Raw genomic sequence first — 25,280 nt, 5'->3', positions numbered from 1 at the left:
TCTGTATATCCTCCCAATAGCCTCCCTGTCTCCAGTTTCACATCCATTTACTCACCATGGTTTCCTAATTGTACCTCCTTCTATCTCTTTGATCTCTCTCGTCTGCTTACTGCCACTGCCTTAGCTCAGAGTTTTATGTCTCTTTCTGATTACTACATGGCCTCCTAATTGTTCTTTCTGCTTCTAGTCACTCCTTTCTTGAATCTGTTTACTCTGGTATAAGTTGGGTGATCTTTCTTAACTCAAATTTAATTGTGCTGTTCCTCGATTTAAAAGATCTCAGTGGCTCCTCATTGTTTTGAGGACAAAGTTCAAATTGAGTTCCTTTACTAGCAGGAGAGACTCTAAACTCTAGCCACTGCTCACAACCTCCAGTTCCTATTTCCCTGTTTGGCTCCATTCAGCCAAGACTTAGCCCTATTCTGTGTTATGATCGCTCTTTCTGCTCTTGGGTGTTTGTCTCTTTGACTCTTTAGTACTCTCTGTCTTCGATCTCTCCTTCCTGTATGTATCCAGAGTTTCTGTGATGAGCAGACCACATCCCTGGCTGTGGAAGAGGTTACTCATTGCCCATCCTAACACCCATTCTCCCTTTCTTCTTTAAGAGTGTTGTAGCTTAGTCCCATCCCTACATTTCGTAGCCTCTCTTGCTGTGAGCTGAGGAATTGTTTGAAACAATGAAATGGAAATGAAAATGATGCATACAATCTTTCGAATCTTGTTTTATTATAAAGAAGCTGTATATGTTCCATTCTGCCTCTTTTCCCTTTCTCTCAGGATGGCAAAAAAGGATAAGTGGAACACGAACTGAAGTTTAGACACTGAATCCATGTAATGGGGATGGTGTGGTGTCTTATTGTGTGTCACCTCTAGTTTTCTACACAAGATAAAAATGAACTTCTGCCTCACCCGAAGCACAGAATTTACAATACCTTCTTCTAAGACTTTTAATACAGGGAGTTTTTGGTACTCAATTAATCTTCTGACTTTGAGGATTTTCCTCATGAATTAACTGCTCTGAGAGAACTTTTGTAGCCAGGTTGCTAATGTACAAGTGTGGTCCCAGAATTTGAGAGGCTAACACAGGAGAATTAAGGGTCCAGGCCACCCTCAACTATATCGCCTTATACTTCATCCAAAGTAAAAGGACTGAAACTGAAGAGGAAGACAAGAATGCATAGAAGACATGAAGGAGGAGGTGGCGGTGATGGAGAAAGCACTATCATTTTTTTCCACGTACATCTATAGAATGTAGGGCTCATTTCCATCATGATACTTAACACATTACTTCTCAAGGACTAGTTGATACAAAATTCCCAGGCAATCATATTAATTTCCTGATGTCAGAGACTTCCCACCCGTGCATGTGTAAAAGCAAGGGTGGAATGGGGCACCAGACAAAAAGCTACACCTCAATAACCATTTTTGCAATGGACAGATGAATCTTGGCTGCCAGGCCCAGTACGATATTACATAAAAGACACATTTTCACCACGTGTCCAACGGGAATAGGAAAGAGAGTGTAGCACACAAAGGCTACTGAGCCTAGTTGGAGTCAAGCTCAGTTGTGTTGAGGCTTTGCTTCTTCCTAGTTATGCAACCCTAGGTGAGACTTGAGACTTCAGTTGCTAAAAACATAATGACTACCTCATAGAATTGTGGCCATTGAATGAGATTATGAGCCTAGACTGCAAAATACTAGCTATCGATATATGGTAATGATTATAATTATCGACAACACTACAAAGAAATTACACCTATGTATACTTGGGTAAAGACAGAGGCAGAAAGAAATGTTTGTTGTCAGGGAAAGAGCAAGGGAGGGAAGAAATGGGGTGGCTGAAATGTTTTTGCAGTACACAGAACAGAGGACAGGGGCTCAGGGACTCTCCAAAGTCTGTGCCACATCAAATGATCTTTTTATCCCTTGCCTCAAGACACAAACTATCTGCATCGCATTGACATAGCACTTTCTTCAAGCCTGCTTTTCTTTAGGAAGCGGTGCCAAGTTGACTGAGACACTGATCAGGAACTTTCTGAGACCCGTTCTGCCAATATACCAGAAATCAGGCCTCAGAGAGGGTAAATGGGAAGCTTAAAGCTGTATTCTGTCCCAATGGGAGAAGTACAGAAAAGTAGAGGGGCCGTATAATCCTGGCGATGTGGCCACTCTGAAATTAAAATGTGGCCCGCATAACCCCAAAGTCCTCACAGATTGCAACATCCTTCCCAAAGCTGGTCTGCAGATGGAAACCATGGAGCCAAACGTTAATGTGGAAATTTTGGCAATTCCTTTGGTGAGAGAAGTAATTTACCTCTTTCTGTTCTGTGGGCCCTCTAAAGACCTCACTTTGTGTGTTTTGTTTCGATTTTTTGATTACTTTTGGAGACAGAGTTTCATTCTGTAGCCCAGGCTGTCCTGGAACTCATTATATGTAGCTCAGGATGGCCTTTAACTTACAGCAATCCTCTTGTCTCAGCTTCCGGAACACAGTTAATAATGTTTACTGCCTGGCCCACATCTTTTAAAGGATGAATTTAGCCCTTGTGTAGCCTTTGGGAAGAGAAATGAAACAAATGGCTACTTTGCTCTTTCCACCGTCCTCCCTTTAACTGTTCAACATACCAACCACATGTCTGCCTCGGGGCCCCTATAGTATTAGTATTATAGAGCTCTAAGATAGCTACCATAGCTCATATACTTATTTCATGGAGATCACTGTCTAAATTTTCCACTGTGCAAGGCCTTCTTTCATTATCTTATAAATACTAGCCTTTACCTTGCTTTGTTTTTTTTCCAGAGTATTTACTATCATTTGATAAATATATCTAATTGGTCTTTCCCCAGGAAAATATGAGACCTATTTTAAAAGGCTTTTGTTTGGTTTATAAGAGTATTCCCAGTGTCCAGAATTTTGATTGATATATACCATGAAATTATGAGTATCATGGGCACTTGAAAACCGGGCTATTTCCTGCAGACCTAACTTGTGGAATTGAGAAGGAAAACTTTGGAAGGGGGATGTCATAGTTTCTCTTAAGAGAGGGGCAAGAAAGCAGACAAAGCAAGAGCTCCTGCGTTTTATTATTTAGAGCGCACTTTATTGGTTTCTGTAATCAAGAGCCCCGAATCCCTTGATCTACTGTTGGCAGCCCAATGTTAATGAGGAGACTTTTATAGACGAAAAGGGAATCGGAGAGCGCAAGAAAAGAACCCCCAGTCTGCACTGCTTAATTCCACCATTGATTTCTCAACTATCCATGAAAGGACTTGTTCTAAGTTGGTTCTGATGATGGACAGTGTAGCTTTTAAAAAGAAGAAACAAACCCGAAACTCACAGGAAACAAGGATTTTCTACTGGGTCAATGATGGAAGATAGAGAACCAAGTTCTCTTAGGCCTTCTGATATCATTGTGAAGGGAAGGCAACAGTGATGGCGGAGAAGGAAAGAAAGGATGATTCTAACTGTGGACTCAGACAAGTGACTAAAGTACAACTTGGACAGTACAAACTTTTTCCAGGGTCAAGTGATGGGTCAAGGTCTGTTTTCATGGGAAACTCCTATACTATGTTTATGTGTTAGGTACAGTTCTAAGTAATTATATATATATATATGTATATATATATATATATATATATATATATTTACTTAGTGACTTTTTATAATTTCTTTTCTCTCCAATGAAAACTTGGGTTTTAAATATATGAGTAGTTAGCTAACTATTACATTATGGTCAGCACAGCATTAATCCATCTATCCACACCACTGATAGTATTAAAAGAGGAGAGAGTGTTTGGAAATATAAATGAGAAGCAAATAATTACTAATAGAATTTGATAGGGCATTGGTCCTCATTTTCCCTTCTCTAGACCCTGGGGTCTTTCACATAGCAGAAAGACTAGATCAGCTTGGAGAGAGGGCTGGAGACGGGATTTGAGGCCAAGGCCTTGGCTGGGAATAAAGACTGTGTATTTTTCCAAGGCTACCCGATAATAAGTAGCGAGTCCATGTTATGAACTCCAAAGTGTCTGACTTCAAGGCTAATACTCTTTCTACGATATAAAAAGGAAACATTTTAATTTGAACAAATGATTATTTGAATGGGAGCAGGGTCAGGCAGAACATGTTTCCTACACATCAAAATTCCAGCAACTATGTGACTAACTGACTTCCCTCTGCAAACTAGGTAAGAATGCACGGGCTCTTGCAGTTACTAAGAGTGAGTATAGTAAAACAATCTCAGAGAGTGGTCAGAATAGAATCTTGAGCCAAAATAGTGCTTATTTGGGGACACATGATTAGTACTATGTAAAATATTCACTGAGATAAATCCTCAGCGCCTGGTCAAAAGGAAATCAATATCCAAGGCTAAATTCTATTCAGGTAGCTTTTCGCTGTTGCCTAGGGTTAGAGTCAGGTGTCCAACTCCAGGACATTCCTCCTCTTTCTAAAGGGTTCTGAGGACAAAATCTGAATTATAATACTGAAATTTGGTGGCACAGTCAGAAATGAACTACCTTCAATGAACTGGGGGTTCATGAACTACTTATCTAAGTTCGGTGAAAGTCTCCCATTGTAGACTTTCCTCTGTCATGAATTTAGGTGTGAAAATGAAGTTTAATAAAAGATGGTCATTTTCAAATTGTCAAAAACTTAATTCTTGCAAATCTTCACAGAATTGAACAGATATGGAGATTCACCTCAGATGGGGCTTCCAGGTTACATATATCAGATTGTAGAAAACAAAAGAAAAAGAAAGGAAAAACAACAAAAAAAGCCTACCTTGAATTTCTATAAATCTAAGCTATAATATCTGGCCCTGAAGAATGCCAGCTTTCCACCAACTCTCCATTTATACTCTGGCTGATGCTAGATTGAGATTTTCTGAGATCCGGTTATACTAGCAGAAACTGTATTTTAAAATGCATTAGAAACAAAGGTGGCAATGGGGTCAAAAATAATAAGCTCTTAGCATTTGGCACAAACCACTTTAAACATCAAATGTGTCACCAAGTTTGCTTGGAGTATCTACAGAACTTTGAAAATGTCACGTCTCTTGTAAACAAGAGCCAACTTTTAAAAGAGGGCTGCCATTAAGACTGTCTTTTGACTCAGCAACACATAGTCTTTAAGATTTTCTTTTTAGACATAATATTGTAGAATGCTATTTGGTCCTATTCATACATTGTACTTGTGGAAAAAATAATATCCAAAGAGGAGTTATGAATTGCCCAGGGCTCCAAAACTAGTAGAAGATAGAATTGTGATTAGAGCCCAAGTTCTAAGGCCCAACATGGTCTCCTTTCCCTTAAAGTACAGCGTCTAGTGTAGAAAACAACCATTGCCTTCCATTAACTATATTTACTAGGTCTGTAACCCATGCTCTGATTGGCTATCCATTCCCTGGTTGGTTGCCTTGGAATGAGAACACCAAGGGAATGAAAGAATGCAGTCAGATCCTGCTAAGAATGTTCTGACTGGAATTGATAATTATGTGTTTTCTACAAAGAGTGGATTGATAGATATCAAGTGGAGTGCTTCTTTTGGACCAGCATAGTATGATTTAGACTGTGGAAGGGAAGAGCGTCTTTACCGCAAGGAAACAGAAGTAAGCAAGGGTCTAAGGACCTCTAAGGCACGCTTATTTAATTATAATGAATTCAGAGACAGTAAGATAAAATGATTATAGGAGAATGTGACCACTAAGATCAAGTTCGTTTCCCATCCATACTCTAAAACACTGGTGGGGGGAGGGCATAGGCATTGTGCTACATACAAAGCACCGGACACCTTTATCATAGTGAATCCTCCTAATAACACTGAGGTAGGGCTAATCAGTCATCTCCTTTTTTAAAAAGAGACAAACACGGCTCAGGAGATAAACTGACTTGCTTAAGACCACCCAGCTAGCAAAGGCTACAATTAGAACTACTCTCCAGGGCTGTCTGGTTCCAAAGTTATTCCATTCTTTTCATTGCTTTTGCATCACTAGAGATACGTGAGAAGCCTATAGAGTTAACCAGAACACTTCCTGGATTCTTTGTGTTAATCCAAAGAAGTAGCCGTGACCCAGTCATCAGCCACAAAATCTCAGAGAACAGAAATAAACCACACAATCTCTCAGTGCTCGTCTACTGCTCCCTAGCCTCTAAAACTCCTATTGGCACAACTGCCTGACTGCAAAAAGTCAGGCTGTTCCAGGCCTGGCTGCCAGAGTCCACCATCTGGCCCTCTAGCCTACTGACCCCAGTCTTACTATATCGTCTAGACTTTGACCGGAGACTTCAGAGCGCACCAAAGCCGTGTCAGACACAGAGATAAATTCTATGAAACAATCACTGTCTAGTGAGGAAAATAGTCTATATGATTCTGGAAATCTTTTTTAGAATGGCAAGGGCTAACTAAGGTTATAGCTTAGTGCTTGCCTGGCACTTCCCAGGTGCAGGGCCCTGGGGTCCATCCCCAGCACTTAAAATAACAACAAGTGAGTTAATAATACCTTTAAAAAGTATTTATTCTATTTATGTGTGTTTCCCCTTGGACATGTAAACTAGATACGAACAACGACAACAAACATATTTGATTTTGATAACCCGCAGCAAACCTAGCCTTTCTCAGTCTCATTGCCTACCAGTAAAATGGGAGAACACCTCAAGAGTTGCTGGAAGGACTCACTAGAACGTTGAGCAGCAAAGGCTTAGCATATAGTAAGTCCTCGGGAAATGCTGCCTACTGCTTTTTACTGTTGGAAGCATTGCAGTGCCAACTGGAGAAAGGAAAGGGAGAGGACAATGTATCGCTCCCCTTTGCTGAATCTTCAAGAGAACTACCAGGGTGACCAGAATCGAAAGAGTGACTCATAATGAGGATTTCAGGTATCTGAACACTGGGGGCAAATGTCACTCCCAAATGCACCCTGTACTTCACACGCCATCTCGTCGGGTTTGGACATGCTTATTCAGCTGCAGCAAGCCCTGACCTTGATCCAGAGGCTAGCTAAGAGAACCCGGCTGCTGGAGAATGTGCGAAGAGCTCGACTCAGCCAGGGCTGAAATCTCGAAACTGTATCTTTAAAAGATTCGCGATGACTAATGAACACATCTGAAGTTTCTCAATCTTAATAATTCTCTGCTCAAAGATATTTTTCTTCAGCTTACCCTTTGATCTCAATATGCATACTTAAAGATACTTTTCTGAAGATTCATTTGAAAATGTTTGTCAAATTCTCAGCTAACTATATATTAGATTCTGAAAATGTCCTAACATGGATAAGCTAATAAAAATGTTATTCTTAATAACTTTTTAGCTTAACCTTATCATTTCAGAAATTAAATGCAATGAAGCACAGATCTGACTTAATTAGATTCTCTCACCCTCTCTATATTCCTATGTTACATATGCACGCATATACGTGTGTGTGTACTACAAATGAATATTTAGATGACGATAGGTACATTTTAAAATATAAACATTAAAAACAAGCTTTATAGTAAAATGCATTATGATTTGCAATCAGAAGTTACATTTCAAATTAATACACACACATGTTTATGTGTGTCTGAATGTGTGTGTCTGTCATTTATCACTCCACAAAGAGGGAAACACATTTCTCTGTTCTCTTGCTGCCCTCTGGCGGCAGACACAAATCTACAGAAGTCAGATTTCAGGAAAAAGCAGCAAACCAGGGCTGTGGTCTGTGTCCTCGGGGCTGCAAGATTGGGTGTCAGAAAAATACATAAATCAGAGTTGTTTTTAAAAAGGGACTCTTGTTTGCCTCTTCCAATCCATCATGTTGCTACAACATCAATGAGGTCTTTTTCCTGGATAAGTTCCTGTTTGGACATTTGGGAACATAGGCAACATTTGAGTTCTCACAAACTTTGTATTGAAAACAATCCAGCTTTCTCTGGCCAGTTTACAAGAAGAACTGCCCTCAGTCATCTGCGGCAAAGACTGTATCCTTCAGCTTCTCAGTTCCTTCAACCACGCCCTCAAGCCGTTCATCTTTAGAGACAGTAAAATCCATTCTGACATATATTAGTAGTGGATTTCCTAATTACGTTGAAAATAATTGTTTTTCTCAGAAAACTATACTAAGACCATGAAGCAACACGGGGCATAATTGAAAGGCAATTACCCACCCTCTAGAAGGGAAATATTGGACTACACTGTGGCTCAGCAGCACGGCAGTCATAGCATGTGTGATGCCCTGTATTACATCCCCAATACTAAGAAACATGCATAAAGAAAAATGAAAGCATTGGAATACACATATTAGCACTGCAGAGGAAGTTAATGAAAGCAACAATAGCTGCGCCAATGTCAGTGATACAAAGACAAGTACAACCTTAATCTTTCGCTTGAAAAGAGGTCTCCATTCCTTGAGATGCAGCCTTACGCTGCCACAACTGGATTCGTCTCCGTTTTGCCACTCAACACACTCAGTATCTCTGTTCCCTAATCTAGACAATCAATAATGTGCATCATTTCAGAGTCGGAATGAGGACTGGATGCACTAAGAGTACAGTGCACCTCACTGCACCCAGCCTGACTCCTGGGTCATTGCTCAAAAATCGAAGTCTGAGGAGGTGGACCAACTGGTTTCTAGCACTAGCACAGTGCAGTCAGGAGCAACAAATGCGGAAAGTGCTGAAGTCCGGCTGCGGGGCTGACAAATGCCTTTCCAAAGTACACGTGAGATAATAGATTGGCAAGGATTCAACGCTGGTACCTGAGCTCTTTTATAAAGCACCTTGTGAAGAACCAAAGGGATGTGAGGGTCCAAAGACAGGGGTGGGGATGGAGCTGCAACAATGCATTTTGTAAAGAGACAGGGCTTTATGGAAAATGAAGTGCCTGAGTCAGAAGATCTTAAAAAGTCACTCTCTAGTTCTGATAGCCAAATGGATCCGTCCCATATTCCACTTCCTTAAAGGAAACACAGTTCTGTCCTCGGAACTAAATCACGAAGAACTGCCTTCGCAGCTGGCCTCTCTCTTTCTCTGTAATTCCCAGCAGCTGCCCCAAACAAAATGTTCAGAAAACAAAAACCAGCCTTCCTCTGCCAATCCAAATTACCTCTGTCTCAAGCCAGCAGTATCGGGTTAGTGTACCCTGATCCACACACTTTTCCATGGGCTAGAGACTAAGAATTTCAGAAGAATTGACAGTGCTGTTCTAGGGGATTAGTGAAGGGGGGGCTTCCTTTCCCTCGTTACTTATCTGCTCTCCTACTTGGAAATTTAGAGGTAATTCAAATTACTTAAAAACAACAGTGCTGAGACAAATCTCGGAATGGACTCCTTTAAACATCAGCTTGCCTTACACATTAAAGTTTTCTTTACAGACTATCTAGGGTTTTTTTTTAAGGGACTGATAGAGAAACTGAAAACCAGTGTGTTTAAGCCCTTTCTATTAAAGAGCAAGCGTAAATGGAAAAAATATTACTAAAATTATAATATGTCAACCGAAAAATCATATCCCATTAGCTGAACAACTTGGCAGGAACATATAATCCCTACTGCTTGCTGAGCAGTCTCAACTCTCACATATATTATCTCTTTTAATCCCCACAACTATTCTATGCAGTCACACCTACATAAGGTCTATAATTTCTGGGACAACCTCACACATCATTTTTCTCTTCTTCAAAACGGGCAATTTGATAAGTGCTTCGCAAACTGAAAGTTCATTTTCTATAGCCACGTAAGATGCCTCACCTGAAGGAAATTTATAAATCAGAAACAATTCGTGATTATCATATTGCTTTTTTTGAAAACATAGCTAATATACATCTTTAGTATCATACAAAGGCCAGAATTACAATCATGTAACACATATTTAAAATCTAGGAAGATATAACAGCCTCACTCCACCGCTGAGCACCAATAAGCTGAAATGACCTCCTATTGGAGCCTGGGGATAAGAGAAAACCAGTATTTGTAATGAATTGTTCTTCACATAATGCTACAAATATAGAGTTAGGGATCCTGACCAAACATGCAGCAAAATAATTTTATAAACCCTGTTGGGATTAAGGATATTCACCAAAGAGCAAACCTTTTGGTAAAATAAAATTGGTCTTGTATTCTTTACAATCTATAGAATAAATTTTGCAGAAATTTGAGTGGGTTTTTTGGTGGGTTTTGTTGGTTTTGGTTTTGAGACAGCGTTTCTCTGTGTAGTCCTCGCTCTTCCTGGAACATGGTCTGTTAACCAGGGCGGTTTCTAACTCACAGGACCTCTGTCTCCCAACTGCTGGGATTAAAAGGATGCGCCACCACCACCCAGCCAGAAATTAAGGGGTTTTGACTGATAACAGACTAAACATGCCATCATCACTCCTCTATCCACTCACAAATGAATAAGAACATTTCAAGTGCAGTAAGTTAGGACATACCGAAGCATTTCCATGGCCTCTTCTGCCTGGAGCTAAACTCTTCACTCAAACCAACAAGATTCATAAGTTGACCATCAAATGTTAAAACTAGGATGCTGCATTAGTTACTTGTGTTGCTCTGATAAAATGTCATGACTAAGACAACTTAAAAAAGAAAAGATATTTGGGTTTATGGTTCCAAAAGGAGAGTCCACAATGGTAGGGAAGGATGGCAGCAAGCAGCAGGAACAGCAGCAGGGCCGGGAAGCAGAAAGATCCCATTTCTATGCACAGGCAGGAAGCAGAAAAGCAGAGGCAAACTACGGGAGGCAAGTGGGACAAAGTTAGAAACTCGCAAAGCTGGCCTTCAGTGATGGCTTTCCTTCAGTAAGGATCCACCTCCAAAAGCTTCTAGAACTTTTCCCAAACAGTGCCTGCAACTGGGGACAGAGTACTCGAATATCTGAACCTATGGGAGACACCCATCATTCCAACTACCACAGACATCTAACACAAATCTTCACTATGTGGATGACCTTTGGCAACTCTGTTCTCATATCCTCGACCTTTTCGTGTCTAATGACAGTCTCCACCACCTAAAGACTCATTTTCAAGAACCCAGAAAAGACCCTGTAGTGTCGATTTGAGTTAATGTTAAATCTGAGTTCCCAAATTGGCTCATTCGGTGACCCTGGACAAGTCATTCTGTTCTCCTAATGTGAACTTCGGTGTAAAATTGTCTCCAATAATACCTGACATACAGGGGTAACAGGATGGATAATTTTAAATCCCTGCAGCGGTAAACAGCTTTTGTCTCTATCTGACAAATGCTAGGAGAGCAAAATATGGTTCCCCAGATGTCCATGTTTGGTTTGCTTTGTTTTAATTAAGAAACTGCACATCTATTTTTCAGAGAGGCTGTCCTATTTTATATTCCCATTTGAGAAGTAGGACACAGTTGAGCTTCTGTGTGCCCTCATCACCATTTTGGATTGTCGCTGGTTTTTATTTCTGCTGGTCTGATAAATATTCAGTGCTATCTCACTGGGGTCTTAATTCGCATTTCCCTACTGGCTAGTTGTCCTGAACAACTTCTAATCTCTTACTTGCCATCTGCGCATACTGTTCCTGACTTTATCCATTTTAATAACTACAATGCTTGATCCTTTGTGGTTGGCTATGAAAATTCTTTATATATTCTAGATATGAGTCCTTTGCAACTTGGTAGCAACGTTGATAAAAATCCAATCCACTGATTTTTTTTCCTTTCTGGGTTGTGTTTTGGGTGTCACATCAAAAAACTTCTAAAAGTCCAAGGGCCTGCAGACTTTCCTTCAGTAAGGAAAGTCTTTCTCCTATGCAATTTTCCAAAAATCTACCTGTAACCGAATACTCCAATTTTTTGCTGCTGATTTTGCTTCTTTTTAGATAATCCATTTTGAGTTAACTTTTGCACATGATATGAGATTTACATTGAGATTCACTTTCATTACCAACATACGTGCAACTTCTCCCAGCATTTGTTCAAAATATTATTCTGTCTTATTTAAAATTCTTTTGCTGTACTGGATGATTGAATTTGGGGTCTGAGCTATGGAAAAAGGAAGTGTCAGCAACTGAGCTATGTAAGACAGTGTCAGTTCCCTTTGTACCTTTGTGAAAAATAGTTTATCCAAACTTTGTGGGACTATTTGCACATTCTTTATTCTGCTTCATTGGTCTGTGCCTATCCATCTGCTAATTGCATATTGTCTTAGTGCTGAATATCATAAGCATTAATATGAATAATACACCTCAGTTTGTTCCTTTCCAAAAAGTGTTAGCTTTTATAGTCCCTTTTGTATCCTCCTACTTGGTATAACCTTGCCACTACCTACAAAAATATTTGGCTGAATTCTAACATTGTCTTAAACATACAGGTCATCTTGGAAAGAAATGATATCATTACTATGTTGAGTATTCTAATCATGAAATACAATGTGCCTCTTAATATACCTATAATTATTGTGAATTCTCTTGTCAGCTTTCTGTAGTTTGAGCAAATAACTCCAATAAATGCTTTGTTAGGCCTACTTTCAAGCTTTGCCTTTGTTTTGAGTGGAAGTAACCTGCCATCTTTTGATTTAATCTAAAGCTGACTAGACGAGGTAAAGCCCCTACCAGACACTGCTAAAGTGGCCGAGAACTGAGGCTAGATCGATCATGGATTTAGGGGAAAACTTGATGCTATTTTCTGCTAAATGAGTATAATTACATGATTCCTAATAAGGTTTTGTTATACCCACAAATCAGCGCCTTGCTCAACTCACATCAGAGAAGCTTCTTTTTGCAGGAAAAGAGAGTCGATGCAGAGACCTATAACTGGACAGTGTGCAGAGCGTGAGGACTTTGAAGGAAACTCTAGCACTGAGAAGGGGAAGTGGGCAAATGGTTCCACTCCTAACCAAGAAGCCCCTGCAATTGACACCTACTGGGAAAGGGAAAATTGGGTTTCTCCAATAGAGTGTTACTGATCTATCAACAATATTCCAGGGTAGGCCCCATGCCCAGATCTGGCTAACACAAACAACAAAATATCTGCTTTGTGGAATTTTTGTATTACTTTCTTTGCTTTTCCGTTTTCTCTTTTACTGGTTTCTTGTTTGATTTGAATTGATTTTTGTTTCTTGCTTTTGCTTTGAGAGAGAAAGGAGAGAGAACATTAAATTGAGTCAGTTGGGAAGTAGGGAGGATCTAGGAAGAGTTAGAGGAGGGGAAAATCATGAACAAGATATATTGTATGACTAAATAAATAATTGAATAAAAAATAAAATAAAATGGCTTTCTAGTCTTCCCACTTCTATATCTGTCTACTATAACTATTTTCCCCACCTCAGTCAGAATAGTCCTATGAAAAGTAAGTAAAACCATGTCACTCCACAGCTGAAAAATCTACTTTTTGTCATAGAAAACAAAGCCAAAAGCTTTCCAAGGGATTCTAACTCCTACTACCTCCCTCATCATCCCTTTGAACCCTTTTTCTTCTATATAGATTTTCCTATGTCCTATGTCTAAACAAAACCTCACATACAGGGACAGATGAAAGGATAGATGGATGAATCAATGGATGATAGATAATTATGCTGTGTAAATAAATCAGCTCATCAATAAATAAAATCTAATCATTATACCAGGGCTGAATTAATTATAAACCATGGGCTTAATAGCCTATTTTATAAGCAATTAGCACAACATGGTCACTCCTGTTTACATATGGTTGCTTCCTTACTCTACAGTCGGCATGGGTCAGTTGTGGCAGAGTTCTGTAGCCTCCAAATCCTAAATTGTTTAATACATGGTTTTATATTCAGTGACCCTTTCTTTAGATTCACATTAGCCAGGTTCCCTGCTCACCTTCAGGCCTGTCTAATCCAACTTGTCCCAAACTGAGCTTTCCCTCATCTCTCCCAAAATTTAGCATTCTATATTTCTTACGATAAAAAGAGTGGCTGCATTCACTTGGTCAGGCAAATAAGAAATCTAGGTATCAGAAATCCTTAGCAGCATCCTCTGATTATTAATTCCTAATGATTTCAATGATTTCATCTCTCTCTCCTTCTTCCCACTGTCCTAACTCAGAATATAATTACTTTGTGCTCAGACAGTGTTCCAACTGTGCGAGCTATTCTTCTAAATACAGCCTGTTTTCTACAAAGCTGACTGTAGCATTTCTCTACTAGTAAGCAATGCTTTCCTAGCAGTGGCAGGATAAAATTCACACGTTCAAACTCATCAACTAGGCAGTCAATTACTCTTCAGCCCATACCCCCGTCTGCCTCCAGTGCAATCTGCTACTTTTATTCCCACTGCATGTTCTAATAACAGAGCACCAGGTCTCTGACCTTTGTCCATACTGGGCTACCCACTTGAAACTTGCTTTCCCTGTTTCTCTTTCTATTCAACTTTAGCATCTGTGACAACAACCGTTAAGTGACAGACTGACTGGATTAAGGAATGTTTGGAGACATTATTGAGAGTCAGAGTGAAGGTGTTGCCAGAAGAGGTCATCCTGTGAGTCTAAGAGAACCACATGAGGAAGAACAGCCCTCACTGTGGAAGAACCCAGCTGATCTGTCGGGGCCATGAAAACACAGAAGACTAATTTGTGAATGAGAATTTTCTTCTCGTGCTTTGGACATCAGAACTATTGTCCCACTGACCTCTGCACTCCTGCTCTTACGGCACGCTATCCACCCACACCAAGATCCCTTTATCTGTAGCCTTTTGTCTAAGATGATTTATACTGTAGGCTTCCCTGGTTCTGAGGCCCCTGGAACTACTCTTGAATCCTGGGGTCTCCAGCCCATCATAGGTGGACTATGCTGTTGCTTCTTTGCTGCCATAAATACATCATCTAATTCCCCTAACAGGTCTCCTCTGTAGTATCTATACATGTAACATACCAGTTCTGCCTCTCTAGAAAGCCCTATTAATACAGTACCTAATGTAGGGCTTATCGACTTCTTCGCAACTCGATAATTACAAGGCGCCTTGGATGGACCCTAAACTGTCACTACACATCATGACTGGTGCTGCAGTGGTACCTAATTAAGCACTTTGACTCTTAGAATATCTCTTTTTAACACTTTTTAGTTGACAATATTACACATACATATGTGGTACAGTGTTAAAATTCATACATTCGCACACAGTGCATAAGGATCAAATAGTATTTCCATCTCCTTATATATTTATTGTTTCTTCGTGATAAGATTCACAATTTTTTTTCTCTTTCGGCACAGTTTACGTGTTATAGTCATCCTATTGTGCTGTGGAAAATGGAACTCACTTCTATCTAACTGCATTTTGGTATCCATTATCTTTGCCACTTCCTAAAGAAATAACCTTGGACCTACGGCTATCACATAGAAGCATATAAACCTCTTTCAATTTTTAATGACAAAATCAGAAAGGTTATGAAAAGTTTTGGAGGTAACACAGACAACATGGCAGAGAACACTAGCTGTTTCCTCAGATGCATTCTCTTATTCCTTTTGAAGTCTTAGTTGAGAATGTGCTATAATTTATTCCTTTGATTTGACCAAATTATAATGTATGCTACCTTATAAGTTAAATATGATATAAAATACTCTAACTTAAAACATTTTAGAATGAGTTGTAATTTAAAATAAACACACTGATTTATTTATGGTCTTGAAATGGGGTTCAAGACTTGCTAAATATGGGACTTGACATTTGAGAAAAGAGCAAACAAAATGGTTCTCAGACCTTCTGCTGCCCATTTTCACTGAAACAGGCCAGATAAGAATTTTCTGACTTCCCACTAAAGTACATTATATAAGATAAACCCAGAGGAACCCAGAGAAACATACAATGGTATCCTCAAAGGTACAGAAACGCCAAAAGAACAAAAAAGCCCAAACAAATAGGCCTGCCTCCAGTGTGTTAGTACTCCATCAGCCCCTATTATCCTGTAGTCATATTTCTCTAGAAGCAGATATTTTATCATACAGTATAAGTTTACCTGGGTTTTTAGCGGAAGGTGCTTATTCTAGAGTGTTACTAAGTCATATGTCATATAAAACTTACATAAACATGTTTACTTTTCTCTTAGCAATCTGTCATTTGATTGGGGGATGTCATGGACTTGGTATTATGTGAGGATAACTCTACCCTATAGTTTCATTGTATATGCATCACCTTCTTCCGTATCACTTTCCTTTGCTATACTTCATGGTTAATGTCTTAGAAACAGCCAGGGGAGTTTTCTTCTTTAATATCCCCAGCATTTATCTGATAATAAAAAAAACAGTATGTGTTCAAGTAACAGATGCTTAATAGATGAAAAGCTAAGTGTTATATTTTTGTATATTTTGTTTGTTTGCTTGCTTTTTGAGACAGGGTTTCTTTGTAGCTTTGGGGCCTGTCCTAGAACTAGCTCTTGTAGACCAGGCTGGCCTCGAACTCACAGAGATTCACCTGCCTCTCCCCCCCAAGTGCTGGGATTAATGGTGTGTGCCACCACTACCTGACTGCTAAGTGTTAGATTTAATATTAAACATCACCGTGGCCAAGTTTAACAATGCAGGCCTGTAATCTCAGATACTTGGGAGGCTGGGGCAGGAGGACCATAACTTGAAGATCTGTCTGGGTTACAGAGTGAGTTACAGGTGACTGGGACACCTTATTAAGACTCTGCTTGAAAAGTAAAAAGAGGGCTTGAGGATAGATCAATGGTAGAGTATTTGCTTATCATATACAAGGCCCTAGTTTTAATTTATACATCTTCAAGAAACATGTCATCGTGGCATAGTGGGATTTCTTTCCAATATCAACTTGAACCAAATAATAAGACACACAACTTTCTGTCTGTGAACCCAACAGTCTGGAAACTAAGTCATAAGGATGACAGGTTCAATATACACTACATAGTGAGTGCCAGGATAGCCAGGCTTTTTATAGCATGTTTCTCTTTGAAAATCTAAACAAAAATGAAGGAAGGAAGGAAGGAAGGAAGGAAGGAAGGAAAGAAGGAAGGAAGGAAGGAAGGAAGGAAGGAAGGAAGGAAGGAAGGAAGGAAGGAAGGAAGGAGAGAGAGAAAAAAAAAGAGGAGTGGAGGCAGGCAGACAGACAAACACAGTTAAAAGGCAGACAAGACAGATGTCACATTTTTGGAGGGGAGATATTAAGGATAGGAAACGGTTACCTTGCCAAAGTGTTCAATCAGGATTTCTACCACAATGTTCTGGAATTTGATGTTCATCATAGCAGCCACAGTGTCCTCTTGAGCTCTCATCAGGGTGGGCCCAAAGATCACCCCCATATTGGAAGGTGTCATAAGATTCTCTTTGCTGTGCTCACACACACTGCCAGAAGAAAAAGAAAATGATGAAAAAGATTCATTTTTCTAGTAACGAGAACTATGCTAGGTGTTAAAGGAGATAAGAGACACCAAAGAGTAGAAAAGACGAGGCCAAAAGTGTAGATGGAAGAAAAAAACACAATGGAAAAGACTAGCAAGTAATACAAGATAGTATGTGCAGAGGAGTCAAAGTGAGAGAGAGGAGGAACTAAGAAAGTAAGTCTGAAGGAGTTAGGGGACAGATGTGGAGGTAGCAAAGGGTATGGGGAGGAAGGAGAAAGGCCTGAGTATATGCAAGGCATGGGGAACAGCAGGTCCAATGAACAGCAAAGTAGATTAGAAGTATACCCCAGAGGTGGAGGACTTTCCTAGTAGTCCATTGCTTTCTTTAAAAAAAAAAAGACAGTGGGAAGTATGCCTACTAGTCCTTCTAGTGAGGAATCTGGCCACTCTAGTACTACAGTTAAAAACCTAAAACCTGAAAGACCGAAAAGCACACCACGGTTGACCGCCCCTTGATCAGCTTCTTCATCTTATAAAACAAAGGAGACGGAAAAAGATCTTCCTGAAATCACAGTTGCTGAGCTGGGAAGTAGGTCCTGCAATCTGATCGCCAGATCTCTGCTCTGCTTCAATTCTCGCCACTGGCTACCCATCGCTTACAGGAGAAGCTAAAAGGTCTTTAGAGTGCACAGCTAAAACCTTTTGTAATTTTTTTCCCCAATTCTAATCCGTATGTATAGCCTAGGTTCTAAAGTTAAGCCCAGTTTAGATCCCAAAAGTGCCCTCACAGGCTGCGCAACAGGGAGTTTTAATCCCAACCTCCCTGAGCTTGTTTTTCCTCCTTGTGTAAATTGTGTCTACTTTGGAGCAGTGGAAATGCAAGTGTGACATTGCTTCAAAACGGGACTGCCCAATGCGCTTCTCTTTCTAAGAACCTCCGTTATAGGCACTGCTAATCTTCGACAAGTGTTCCACTCAACTGCTTAGATTAGCGTTTTCTGGCTATACCATGGTTATTGCAGACAGAACTTTCTATCTTTCTTTTATGCCAACCTTTTCCCTCGAATGTCCCCTATCCCATATCTAAAGAATGACTAATTGTTCTTGGAGATTTACTTTAGGTGACATCTATCTCCTTCCAGGTAGCTGAAAATGAGGACTAATGAATTTTAAGTCAAAAGTAGCATCTGGTGTGAGGAAGACAATGGATTTCTGGCTTCCCTCTCTCCTGCTTTCTTAAAAACATCTTTTTAATTTTCCAGAAAAAAAAATACAAATTATACCATTTCCCTCTTCCCTTTCTAATCCCATAGCCTGCTTACCCCCTTTCAAATTCATGTCCTATTTTTCTTTAATTCTTCTTGCTAGCTACAAGCATGTGCATAACTATATGAATATAACCTGCCAAGTCTGGTTAATGTTGCTTTGTGTGTATATGATTTCGGGTCTATCCATTTGGTACCGTCCTCATCTTAACTGATAATTCTAGCAAGGAGAATACATTGCAATTTTCAGTTTAATTATCTGCTTCTTCTACTAGGTGGTAAACAACTTCCAACTGTGTTCCTGGCACACAACAGTTACTAATTAATTATTTTTATAGGAACTGAACTCCATTAAAGCTCTTTTAAACTACTAGAGGCAGGCAAGTGAAAAACAGGCAGCCCCTTGGCCAGTTTGGCTATGGGGGTGTAGAGGTTAGAATAAGGGGCAGGCCAGCTGCCCACTCAAAATACTAATGCCCAAACTCACCCAGCCAAAGGCCCTGAGAGACTGACCCATGAACAAGCAAGTTCTTGACACTAAGTGGGTAATTAAGGGGGACAGAATCCTTAGACCAATCTTTATAACAAAGTCTCTTAAGCCCTTAACAAAGGCTGGGTGCCATTCAGATGGTAATGAGCTGCCAGCATTCAGGCCTTTGATATTTCTGGCTGCTGATCAGTCCCTTTCAACAGTTTAAATGCCTCTGCAATTAACCTTTATTCTTTAGTGACAGAATTTGTTCAGTTATTAAAATAGCAAAGAATCTCCATGCTGCCACCAAGTGATCTGGAATGGGTAAACCACTGTGGACTAAGCAAGAACCCTCTTCTCCTTTTGTGAGCTTTGAAGAGACCTGGGGTTTGCTCGATACCACTGCAGTTTGCTGTACATTCACAACTGCAGAAAGAAGGATGCTTTATTCTGGGACCTGAGATGAAGCGCCCAGCAGAAAGCGCTCATAATGTCAGTTTGGAAAGGCAGGTGATTCAAACCTGTATTTGTTGGTGCTTGAGTGTAACCACTGTTCCACTGCATCTTCCTGCCTGCTCCGGTAATTCCTCCTGAGAAACAGAAGCCTCTATGGGAGGATTTTAAGCTGAGCTTACTTCTGTTGCTCTGCAGGAGCTTCCTACTATCCCTACTATATTCACCTTTCATGGCGGCCTTCTGGTGAAACCTGGGGAGATTTCTTTCCAAGTGCCACCTCTCGTCTTACAATACACTTCATTTTCGACACAAGGGATTGGCCACTAGAGCTTCATCTATAGTAGCCAAGGTCTCTATCACTGAGCTACACCCAAGCCATATACATTTTCCATGTGTTACCTTTCCTAATGCACACATTCGTTTCATTTCATTTAAAAATATTTTATCTGTTAAGAATTCCACACAATGTATTTTGATTATATTTACCCCCCCACTCATCCCCCCAACTTTTCCATACCCCCCACACTTTATGTCCTCTTTTTTGCTTTGAATGTAATATCCCATTTGACTCCAATTTGTGTTGTTCATGTACTTCTGGGTGTGGGGCCATCCACTGGAGTGAGTAGTCTTATCAGAAGCCATAACCTTAAAGAAAACAGATTCTCCCTCATGTAGTAGCCACCAACTGTCCATAGCACCGAAAGCGGGGTTTGGGGGGGGGGGTCACTAATGAACTTCTCGGCCTCCATGCTAGAATGCTGAACGGCTTGCTCTTGTGCAGGCAATCCTCAGCTGCTCTGAGCTCCTGAGTGCAGCAGCCCTGGCATGCTTCATCACGTCTTTGCTCTATTCTTCCCCAACTTCTGCATCGCATCGTCTTTCTGCTACAGTCCCTGAACCTTGAGAAGGAGGTGGTGAGACAGATGGCCCATATGCGGCTGAGCCCTCCTCGGGCACTTCTTTTCTGCTCTTTGGCCAGCTATTAGTTTCTGCCTTAATCACCACCCAGCAGTTAAAAAGAATGAGGAGAGCTGATCACAGTGGTCTAGGGATGGAGTCCTAGGTACTCCGGAGGTTGGGGTGAGAGGATCATTTGAGCCCAAGAGTTTGAAGCCAGTCTGAGAAATGTAACAAGACCTTATATACAGAAGTAATGAATGATGTTCAAAATGATAAACGAAAAAAGTGGCCTGAAGAGCAGTGATATACTAGGACGTGCAATTTATGTACAAATGCAGAAAATATAGACATGTCTTTATATAGAGAGAGTATATACGCATATATGATCTGCCTGGCTAATCTTGCTGCATGATTTTTTATTTGCAAGTTCTGTACAGCAAATTCAACTCTTAAAAGGAGAGGTATAAGTCATAGCTCAATTGTAGATTCATAAATGAGTGAACCCCCAACAACATGCTAAACAGCGAATTACGTAGAAGTTTACAGTATTATTTCCAATCCATAAGGACTAGAACAACTGGGTACAACTTCAGCATCAAAATTAAAAACAAAATATTTAGCTAAACCAGTATAACTTTGGACTGCCTTCTAAATATTTATGCTTTTATCCATAGACTACTACTTCAAGGAATGTGCGTGAATGCAGAGACTGAACACCACAAGAAGTGCTAAGAATAAATCAAAGTTAAGAACTGAGCCCTAAACAAAACATCAATAGCATCCTGCTAAGGCTCAAGGACTATTGTGGAAGAAAGAAAGGAAGAATTGGAAGACAAGGAAAGGGGCTGTGAAATGCTATCTTCTGGGCAAGAACCAGCAAGTGCGATGACAAACGCATAACAACTGGGGACATCTGTATAGGGACCGCTCAAGACTGAGCCTGTCACTCACTGTCAGATAAAAAGGGAGGAGGGGCTCAAGGGGCCCCATCTGTCACTGATGAACTATTTGTTGCTGAGAGATTTAGAGAAAGAGGGCGTCGTTGCCAACAGTAGTGCACCCACTAGTGACCCTACCAAGCTCCAAAAGATAGTCCCAGTCTGATGGCTACACTTATAGCCCTGGTTAACTAAGTAGGCCCAAAGCAAACCCAAAATAAAGCAAACCCAAAAGTCATTAATCTGGGAAAGGAACTGGTATGTGGAGGGGGTAGGGGGAGTTGGTAAGCATAAGAAAGAGACAAAAAACTGTACAGCGAGCATAATCTGAACACATTACAAACATGTATGAAAATGTCAAAGAACTAACTTAATGCAAGATTACAACAAAAGAATGAGCATTTGAAGGAGGTGGTGCTCTCTTTACTGTAGAATATAATAACCCTCCTTGATAGTTTAGATTTGAAGAAATAAACTAAAATTCTTTGAGGAGCACAGGAGTCATGTAAATGAGGTATATTAACCTGGAACACGCGGCTGATCCCTTTAAGCAATCACACATCCACTAAACCACGATGGTACCATTCAACATTATTTCTTGCTTTATGAAACGACCTTTATCATCTAATCATTATGGAGGGGATGAAAAGTGTCCTCTTGACAAAACAGGGCAGCTACACATATGAACTCATAATGGTTGTGACATCACACACAGATCTGGCTATACCAAATTCCAACATGGAGAAGGGAGTTGGGTGTGAAATCCAGCCACTCAATGAGGAGCTGTTGGCAACTGTCAGTTGCTAGGAGATAAAGGGTCAGCTTTTTTATAAAAATATAGGCTCTCATAAGTTGACCATACTCCAGTGGAAGGTCCTACATCTATGAATATTAGGGCAGCAAAAGTTGGCATGGATGGCTATAAAAAGACACAAAATTGAGTGTGCAGGGAAGGAGAGGTGGATCTGGGAAGAGCTGTGGAGGAGGGTGAATATGTTCAAAACATGCTGCACGAAGTTCTCAAAGAAATAATAATAATAATAAAACCTAAAAGAGTACTGGAGTCTAAGGCAAGTCGGCAACTCATACTACTTCAAAGCAGGAACCACTACTGGACTCCAGCATCTAGGCCCGGTGTGGTGAGATGGTCTCATTTCCTGAAGTTCACACATTAATGTGAATTACTAAAAATTTAAAATTTGAGAACTAAGTCTTTTTCCCCCAGAAATAGTCGAAGACAAAATTTTCTTTGCGCTCTGAACTTTATCTGCAGGCTACTCAGCTGAGGGAGCCCTCTGGTTTACAAAGACAGCTGGCAGAAGAATCGGAGGCTATTTATGTGAACTTGTCAGTATCATCCAGTTTTAGGGTTCAGTGACTCTAAGAACTCGATGTACTTTGACTTTTAAATAAGGAGGCCACTTCCAATCATATTCCTGGTTCTATTACTAATGTACTGTGTGGCTTCGTGCCTATCTTTTCCCATCCCTAAGAATCCGTTCTGTCATGTGTAAGGTGAAAAAGTTATTAGGTGATCGAAAGTGTATTTGAGCCTGCCAGGAAATGAATCTAAGAAAACCCTGCTCTCGAAAACAATGAAAAAGAGAGAGCCACACACTACATGTCTCCTGGACCATCAATTACGTACATTATCCCACTCTAAACACACACACACAAACACACATACACACAAACTGGAATCTGAGCAAAGCAAGCTTCTATACTCAACTTTCAACTACAGAAAACTTTAAAGGACAAGTAACTTTTTTAATTTAACTTATCACAAGAAAAAGGAAGGTTGTACAGAAAACCTATATATTGAGTACACGGTAAAATAAAATAGTCTCTATTGCACACTACATCAAGTCTAGGCCACACTGTGCATTTTATGATGTTACAGGTGATTCTGATATGCAATAAATTTAGAAAACAGTGCTATAGATCAAGCAGTTAAACCAAATCTCACTATCACCTGCTTTTTTAAAATAAATAAAGCTTTACTGGAACACAGCTTTTCTATTCATTTATGCCTGCTTTCAAGCTCTAATTATACATCTATGTAGATGTGACACAGGCTGAAAGCCTCACATATGTACTTTCAAGCCAAATTCTGCTAAAATTGGATACTTGAAACTCATGTCACTAGATTGCTATATATACATTCAAATTGGATCCTCATTTAAAGAAAGAAACAGCATACTTGTGAACAGTATAAATTTGAAAATAGAATATTTCATATTACTATTAATTTCCGTTCAGCTACAATAATTTTGCTAGATATGTGCTTACAAAGAGTTCTCATCTTCTTAAGATAAATTTGAAGCTGAGTTTTGATGAGTGAAATAAATATAGTGCCATGACTTTATTTAAAAAAAAAATCATACAACAGGCAGATGGAAACTAGGACCATAGATAAAGTGTGACCTCGAGAGCTGAATCTGGACAATGGGCACATGAGTTCTTGGTGCTGCTTCCTTCATTTAATTTTTGTATACCCATAGTAGAAGACATCTTGCATAAACAAATTTATTCAAAAGGAAAATCAGTAATAGAGAGAGTCAGTGCCAAAAACGACCAGTCCCTTACCCCCTAAATGGTGTTCTCTTTCAAGGGTAGACAGCTTTGGCTTTCTCCATCAGTAGCGTACTCTCTGTAACCTACGATACGTATTTCAACATAGTACAATGGCCTAGAATATTTCAATGCCACCAATGAAAACCAAATCATGAGTGTAAAAAAGAAAAACAATTTTATTGTCAAATCATCATATAATGTTTTAAGAAACTTAAAAAACAAAAGTAAACTGAAAAATGGATAGAAGTTAACAGCAATAGTTACGGCGTGCTAGGAGAGCAGCTATTAGCAAGTTGATGCATAGAGAATGTGATAATTACATCAAAGCTGTCTAACAATAGCAATTTTAATAAACTGTTGGTTCTAAGATGCTTCCAGAATGCAGATAACAATTTGAAAAATAAAAGTGCCCTCAGAACCAATGAGAAAATGTTTGTACATTTTTTTACTTGCATGCCTACTCTCGTACATTGATAAATGTATTATTGTAATCATGAATCCGTACATTTATACTCTGAGAGTAACTAGTTGGATTTAAAAGACTAACAAGAAGAAAAAGAGCTACGATAAAATTTTGAAAATACCATCGCCAGTTAGCATGACAGGTGGTAAAAATGATTTCTAATGAGGTTAGATGTGTAGGAAATACAGATACTGACTGTGAATACCATAGAGTCACACAGCCCTCTTAGAAACAGAAAGAAAACGAAAGCACTGGATAGTGTGGCCATCAGTGAGTGAATAAACCAATACTACGAATCTCCAGATGTGATGAAATTTAAGTTACCAAATAATTCTTGACTATTTGCTGGAGCCACAAATCGGCTAATTGAATCTATTCAGTCTTTAAAGGTAACCTGTTATATGCAAGAATAAAGGGACAGGCTAGAAATAAGACAATGAATAAAATAAGTATAACTAGGAAGAAGGATCCAAGCACCTGAAATTCCAACACTGAGGACGTTAAGGCACAGGTATCATTAGTATGAGGCCAACCTGAAGGAGAGAATGAACTTGTCTGTTACAAACAAAGACTAAGAAATAACAATGTGCAAGACAATGGTGCGATCTCATCAATAAACCAGCGTCATACTAGTTGGGGACATGAAAGAGATGAAAAGGATGTAAGAGAGAGGTAGAATGAGTGGTAATATACTGGTTAGTTAGACAAACACCATTAAAGAGCAGTTTTAATGTCAACTAGGAAAATAATAAGAGAGTCTGGAAAGGCAGAAACTACAGAACAAGGTAAGTAGAAGATGTCAAGCATGGTTGTGTAGACCTGTAATCCCGGAACTCGAGTGACAGAAGCAAGAGGACCAGGAGTCCCTAAACTTCCCAAGCGACATTCATGTCTGCATAGACTACCTACCTGAAACTGCCTCTAAAAAGTGGGGAGGGAAGCTGAACACCGTAACCTCATCTTATTG

At 39.8% G+C, this 25,280-nt stretch overlaps 1 protein-coding gene across 2 annotated transcripts in view; it reads right to left on the bottom strand.

The window, feature by feature from the left end:
- Ophn1 (oligophrenin 1) overlaps window positions 1-25,280 on the bottom strand; it is a 327,366-nt gene that overhangs the window by 34,391 nt on the left and 267,695 nt on the right. For both annotated transcript variants that reach the window (XM_085684928.2, XM_085684927.2), the window contains one exon: window positions 17,087-17,246. In XM_085684928.2, the coding sequence (XP_085541054.1) occupies window positions 17,087-17,246 (160 nt within the window). The remainder of the gene's footprint in view (window positions 1-17,086; window positions 17,247-25,280) is intronic.

This window comes from Myodes glareolus, chromosome X, assembly GCF_982192425.1.
Source record: "Myodes glareolus chromosome X, mMyoGla1.1, whole genome shotgun sequence".
NCBI classification, from domain to species: domain Eukaryota; kingdom Metazoa; phylum Chordata; class Mammalia; order Rodentia; family Cricetidae; genus Myodes; species Myodes glareolus.
This window is presented reverse-complemented; position numbering and strand designations above follow the sequence as displayed.